Source organism: Trichosurus vulpecula, chromosome 5 (assembly GCF_011100635.1).
Source record: "Trichosurus vulpecula isolate mTriVul1 chromosome 5, mTriVul1.pri, whole genome shotgun sequence".
NCBI lineage: Eukaryota > Metazoa > Chordata > Mammalia > Diprotodontia > Phalangeridae > Trichosurus > Trichosurus vulpecula.
The window spans coordinates 267875704-267882759 of record NC_050577.1 but is presented as its reverse complement, the minus strand read 5'-3'; the positions used below and the strand labels follow the sequence as shown (position 1 = coordinate 267882759).

The following is a 7056-nucleotide window of genomic DNA, read 5'->3' as shown; positions in this document are numbered from 1 at the left end:
GACAGCAAAAATTGCAATCCTTATACAGAGAGCACTCAAGGCTAAGGAATTTGGCACTCAAGGAATTTACTTTTCGCGCATACACAGTAACTAATTGGTCATTAAGTGCTATCATAACATTCTTGATTTTTCAGAACTGACATTTTATAGAGTGAGTTCAAACTCTGCCTTTAGTTCAAATGGAAAGATTTTTTTATGTAGATGGCTCTGAAAGATAAGAACAACTCAATTTAAGAAAAGGTAAGAGTTGGCACTAGGAGAAACATAAAAGGGAGTGAGATAGTGTTGCACTGTTGAAATCCTGATTTTAGTGGAATTGTTTGCCTTTGGAGTTTCTATATCAAAAAGCTTTTACTTTTTGGAAGAAAAGATAATCTTCTGAACCATATTCTTGAAGGCTTGCTTCACTTGCTGATTTCTTAGGGTGTAAATGAAGGGATTCAACAAGGGAGCAACTGAGGTATTGAGCACAGCAACTCCCTTGCTCAAAGACACTCTTTCCTTTGCTGAGGGTTTAATGTACATGAAAATGCAGCTGCCATAAGAGAGGGAAACAACAATCATGTGGGAGGAGCAAGTGGAAAAGGCCTTTTTTCTCTGATTCGCAGAAGGGATTTTCAGAATTGTCTGAATGATGTATGTATAAGAGAGTATCACTAGAGTCAAGGTGACCATGAGTGTCACCACAGCTAAAAAAAATGCCATCAGTTCCAGGAAGTGTGTATTTGAGCATGAGAGCTGCAGGATAGGAGAAGAGTCACAGATAAAATGATTAATGACATTAGATGAACAGAAATCCAGCTGTAGTAGCAAGATAATGGGTGGAAAGATGATTAGGAACCCCGCCAGCCAAGAACTAAGGACAAGCAATATACAGACCTTGCTGCTCATGATGGTTGTGTAATGCAGTGGCTTGCAGATAGCGACATAGCGGTCATAAGACATGGCAGCAAGGAGGTAAAATTCTGTCACCCCCAAGAAAATGAAGAAGAATAACTGAGCCACACAACCATTATAGGAAATGGTCTTATCCCCTGTCACAACAGTAACCAGGAATCTAGGAATACATACAGATGTGAAGGAAATTTCTAAGAATGAAAAATTTCGGAGGAAGAAGTACATGGGGGTCTGTAGGTGAGAGTCCAGCAACGTGAGGGTGATAATGGTTAGGTTCCCAGTCACACTCAGCATGTAGGTGAGAAGGAGGAAGATGAAAAGTACAACCTGCCACTGTGGATCATCTGTCAATCCCAGCAGTACAAACTCTGTGACTGATGTATGGTTTTTCATTTTAATTTCTTCTCTTTTGGTTAGGCCTTATTTATCTTCTTGTCACCTGCAGAATTGAGGGGAAGAAAAAAAGTTTTAGGTAATGTGAGATGGAAATACCAATTAAGTTAATGAAAGAGAATTCCACCTGATCATTGATAAATATGATTTTCTCTAAAAAAATCCTCTAACATACACAGTAACAGCAATATCGTTAACAGCGATCAACTGTGAAAGACTTAGCTACTCTAATCAACAGTGACCCAAGACGATACCAAAGGACTTATGATGAAAAATGCTATCTAACTGCAGAGAGAAAAGTGATTAACTCTGATTGAAGCATATTAAGCATGATTTTTCATTTTCTTTATTTTTCTTGCTTTGTCATCATCATCATCATCATCATCGGGATCATCATCATCATTATATAACATGGTTAATGTAGAATTATGTTTTTCATGACTTCAAAAAACAGAAAAGAAAACACTTTCTAAGAGCCCAGGCAAATATTCTTGTCAGTATTTTTTCGGAGATTCTTTCCTAGTCCCTGAATACTTTCACACTATTTTTATTACTTTTAAACAGATTTTTCTTGGTAATGCTATTTTAAATCACCTAGATTTCTTCCTATATACCTTTCCCTTCCCCATTCCCAACCTGGAGAACAATCTCTTATAACAAAGAATTCTTTAAAAAAGAAAAAAAGGAAGAAGGGAAAATAGTTTTAGCAAAACTGGCAAATCTGATGCTATGTGCAATATTCCATACCTATGGAAACCAACTCCTACAAATGAACGGAGACATAGTGCCTCTTTATGTGTCTTCTTTGTGGCCAAGATTGTTCCTTACCGTTTCAGAACATCTAGTTTCTATTATTTTGTGAGGATTGTTTTTTTCTCTCATTTACATTATTGCAGTTACTGTGTGTATTGTTATCCTGACCCCACTTCCTTCACTTTGCATTAGTTCATTTAAGCCTTCCCTGCTGTTCTGTATTCATCACTACATTATTTTTCAAGTCTCTATTTTCTGTATTTTTTCAACATGTTGCCCTGACTATATTTCTAAATTAAACATTAGTCCTCTAAAATCTGGTAGCTCACTATCCAATATGTGCCACTGTCCACCCTCTTGATACTTTTTACTATAATATTGAGAAAACCCACGATCACTTTTTTTCTCTCAATTTGTAAGTCAACTTCATCTATCTTTTTTTTTTTAATTCACGTCCTTAAATTCAGGGAAGCATTAGAGAATGATGAAGAGAAACAAAGATTAGTATAAAAAGTTTCTATTATTAAAAATCCTTTTCTGAAACTGTATCTGGTTCTCAGTGGGATGGATATTCTCCATTATATCGACCTTAAAGAGTTAGGAATGTTCCCTGGAGCATTCTGCTTTCAATTGCTCATGGACTAATCATTCATAAATTTATCAGACTCCTTGGACATATTTCTATTTTAGCCTGTAATATTTATTGGATTTACTGGCTTATATGTAAAATATGACATTTGTTTACATTTTAAATTTACCTTTACCTATAAATTTATCTTTTTTAAATCTTCTAGGTATATTCCCCAGGCCAAACATTTTGGAATTTGCTAAGTCCATCTTGATTCAACTGTCATCCTTTATTTTATACATTTTATACCATTTTATTCTGAATATCTTTCTAGACTAGAGTCATCATTTATCTAAACTTTTCACATATAACTCTATTTATTCCCTTAAACACTTGCCCTTCTCTAACCTCACTATGTTTTCCTCTCCAGAATTCAGAGTAGGAATATACATTTTTACAGGTAGGAATAAAACATAGTTTTGCAAAAGGACATTTTATTTTTCATTTCTGCTTCTACTTACTATCAATATGTATTTATACAAGTCACTTAACCTTCTCCAGGCATCAGTTTCATAATCTGAATCCTTAAGGTGTTTGGAGTAGGTGATCTCTAAGGTCCTTATAATTCTAATTCTATCATGCTATGGCACCTCTTCTGGTGGGTAGTATTTTATTGGTCCTTTTCGTCACAGAAACATTTGTTGCTAAGGAAAAGTTTATATTACATAGATCATTTTCCTAAGTCTGTATCTGTCAAGAATAATTTGTTTCCCAGATTCTTCAGAGTCCTCAGGGCTTTGCAATGTGTTTTCTTCATGATATTCCAAACAATTATTTATGTAAAATGTTTTAATGTCATTGTTTTACAGAGTCCCCCCACCAAAATGCCAAGGAAACCTTTCCCTGGAATCAGGAGAAGACAGATTGCTTCTCTCATTCCTTTTCTTCTTTTCCTTCCTTCTATCCTTTCATTTATTCTCTCTCTTTCTCTCTTGTTTTCTTTCTTCCTGCCTTCCTCCCTCCTCTCCCTTTTTTCTTCCTTCTACTCTTCCTTCCTCCTTCTTTTCTTCCATCTCCCTACCACCCTCCCTGCCTTTCTTCCTTCCCTTTTTGCCTTCTTTCCTCCCTGTGCTATCTCTTTCTTTTTTAAAAAAATTTTGCATCACTTTCACTTTTTAATTACTCCTCCCCCATAGAACCTTACCTTGTTACAAAAGTGTGCAATCAAATAAAACAGTTAAATTTTCCTACGTAAGTGTTAAGGTGGTCACTATTAGCCATATGGACAGAATTTATACTCTAGAATCAAATGTACAAGCTATTTATACTCAAGTCAAAATAGTATACTGTAGTTTAAAATAGGGATTCTGATCCTGGGGTCCATGAATTCCTGAGGAATGTGTAAGACTGGATGGGAAAAAAAATTACACCATTATTTTCATTAACTTCTAAAGGAAATTTAGTAGTTAATTTTCCTTAAATGATAAATATAGCCAGCCAACATTATTCTGAGGAAGGGTCCATAGGCTTCATCAGACTTCCAAAGGGATCCATAATGCACACACACAAAAGGACAGGAACCCTCAGTTTAAAATATCACTTACTCAATTAGATGTACAAAATTTTCTATTGATTGCCTAAGCTTTTGACATTTCAAGCTAACTATGTTGGTATCATGAAGACTCACTAATGGACACAGGACTAGGAATAGGCAGGAACAAGTTGGACTTAAGCTAGAAAGCTGATACCAGCATAATACAGTATATTGTAAAAGATCACCTAATAACCCTGTTCCCAAGGCAGAAAAAACCTGGCAAGGTAGGAGCTACAGGAAATTCCCATTTTGTGATTATCATAGTAAAGAGGTCAATTTCACATTTAAGAAATGTCAGATAACCCTTACATTCACAAAGGAGGAAAAGATGTGACATGATTTTCTACTGTATACTACTATGTAACTGTAAGTTAGAAAAAATACTTAAATGAGATGACAAACAGGGATCATACTTTCTTTTCTGACAATCCTTGACTGATCAGTTTCAAGTTTAATCTCAAATATTCCCTTTGGTTTGCATAAATTGAGATGATTGCTTGATGTTTATTTTATGGAAATTTCACAATTTCATAAGTTAAATATCCTACGTAGTCTTATTCCTCACATACTTAAATAGCTTTAGTAGGACATTTGCAGATATCTCTCTCCTCAGCTTAAGGGAACACTTACCAACTCACTTTTACACTCCCAGTCCAGGCACTGCTTCAGCCCTCAGATCTTGACCCATCCCAATTAACTCCAGAAAATATTTTCTTAATAATTAGTAGCAAGAAAGTATTGCCTTGACAGGAAGAGAATACAAGGCATTTTCAAGTTTTTGGACAGTGAGAGATGTTTTCCTGTGCATTTTAAATGCAAAACCCAAGAGATCAGCACAAAAGGGATCAGGGAGATCCATGTTCTCTAGGCACCAAGTAATAGACAACACCATCTACACGTACACAAAACCTAGAAAAGGAAGCTTAGGGGATAGTGCCCCGAGAATATTTGAAGATGTGGAATGAGCATCAAGGGATATCACCGAATAAGGAGAATACTGAATGATAGACTGATAGGTATACATCTTCTAAATGATGCTATTTCTTTTGTAGGCCACATGTATATTGCCTTGAACTAAAGGAAGTTGATATTCAGGATTTCCTGAGGAAGTCTGGATAGAGATATGGGGAGAAAATGATATAGTAACTTCTAGAAAATTCTGATAAGAAGCTCTAGCCTATAGTTTTTTGGTCTCCAGGGGAAAGTTAGTCCCCTTGAAAGTTTGTATCCCCTAGAAAGGGTGAGGAAGTATGAATCCTCTTTGGTAACTTACAATTCTTTCCCCATGATGAATGGAAATGTTTTCTCCTTTCCTGTTACATATTTCTGCTTCTGGCTATGATCTGAGGAATGGGATTTGAAATCACCACTCACTACTCATTGGTATAATTTTTATATTCTCTAGTAGACAGTTTCACAATTTTTTATTCAAAAATAGTTTGGAATTAAATTTCTAATGTTCATTTCATATACACAATATTCAAGATTATTTCAGACGAATCTAATGGCATGATCTTGTTCCAAAGGAGTTTAGACTAATTGCAGTCAAGTCCATGAAATCTAATTACAGAATTTGCCTGAAAAGTAGCTCAACCATTTAAATACACTTTATTAAGTGAAGAGCAAGGAACTGAGAATGTACCATGATGGTCAGAGTGTGTGTGTGTGTGTGTGTGTGTGTGTGTGTGTGTGAGAGAGAGAGAAAGAGAGGATTGTTTCAGATATGTATCCAATTAATTGATTTGTTTTCTTTTTATGGATGAAAATATTGATAGATATAAAATTTCCCCTGTTGATTGTTACAGCTTAATCCCATAAGTGTTGGAATGATGTTTCATAATTGCTATATTCTTGATGGAAACTTCTATTGCTTATATGATTTATTCTTTGATACAACAGTCTTACAGTTTTAATTTATTTAGTCTCAAACTAATTTTTCATTCATGCTTTGAATGTTTTAGTGAAAATAATTTTATTTTGTTGTGATCAATAAGTGTGTGTGTAATGTTTCTACTTTTTTGCATTTTTGCAAGACTTTTATGTCAGATCACATGGTCAATTTTTTGCAAGAGTACAATGTAAGATTGAGAGGAATGAAAATTTCTTTCTGTCTCCCTTAGAAATCACCAGAACATTATATTTTCTAGTGTTTCTAAAGCTCTGTTTAGGTCCTTCATTCTTGTTTTTATTTTTGTTACATTTACTTAGGTATGGTATATCAAGGTATATTAATGTCCCCCACTATTATAGTTTAATATCAGTTTCTCTCTGCAATTCATTTAAAAAACACAAATTAAAAAACAATGTAAGAGAACAACAAAATACCTGTGAATGGCAATCTGACCAAAAACTAATTAAAAATAAGAAAACTCATTCAATTCAGTTTCATCTAATCCAGGTCAGCCATCTTACTGTCAATGATCATTATTATTGTCAAAAAATGAAATTCTATCAAAATTGTGTTTGTCCTAAGTAATTAACATACTACTGTAGTGCTTATGATTTTTGAAAACATAGTCAAAGGAGGAATTGAAGATTAGTAGTAGTTGCCAATTCTCTGCCTAGGAGTATTGAGGCCGTTATTTATTGGTCACATAACAATAATAGCAATTTCTGTTGTCTTCATGGGACATTTATCCAAGACATTTCAGAGGACCTCTCAGGACTTGTTGAAAAAGATGACCATTATGCAATTCTGGTGACTCGTGTGGCACAGTTGAAACTGCCAGAGAGAACCTAACAAAAATTGCCAAAGTTTATCAAAAATTTGAGCAACAAACTGAAAATCATATACGTACAGATTGCATTTTCCTTACTATTTACACATTGAATGTAAGTTATGCAAAAGAGA

The 7056-nt window shown here is 34.7% G+C and overlaps 1 protein-coding gene across 2 annotated transcripts; it reads right to left on the bottom strand.

The window, feature by feature from the left end:
* Positions 1 to 351: 351 nt before the first annotated feature.
* On the bottom strand, positions 352 to 5716 carry LOC118850607 (olfactory receptor 6C75). 2 transcript variants are annotated; one of them, XM_036760148.1, is made up of 2 exons: positions 5703 to 5716; positions 352 to 1303 (listed from the first exon to the last, which is right to left on the bottom strand). In XM_036760148.1, the coding sequence occupies exons 1-2, from the start codon at positions 5714 to 5716 to the stop codon at positions 352 to 354; spliced, it is 966 nt and encodes a 321-aa protein (XP_036616043.1). The 2 variants fall into 2 exon arrangements, with proteins under 2 accessions (XP_036616043.1, XP_036616044.1); XM_036760149.1 differs by lacking the exon at positions 5703 to 5716 and having other exon boundaries at positions 352 to 1308.
* Positions 5717 to 7056: the final 1340 nt, after the last annotated feature.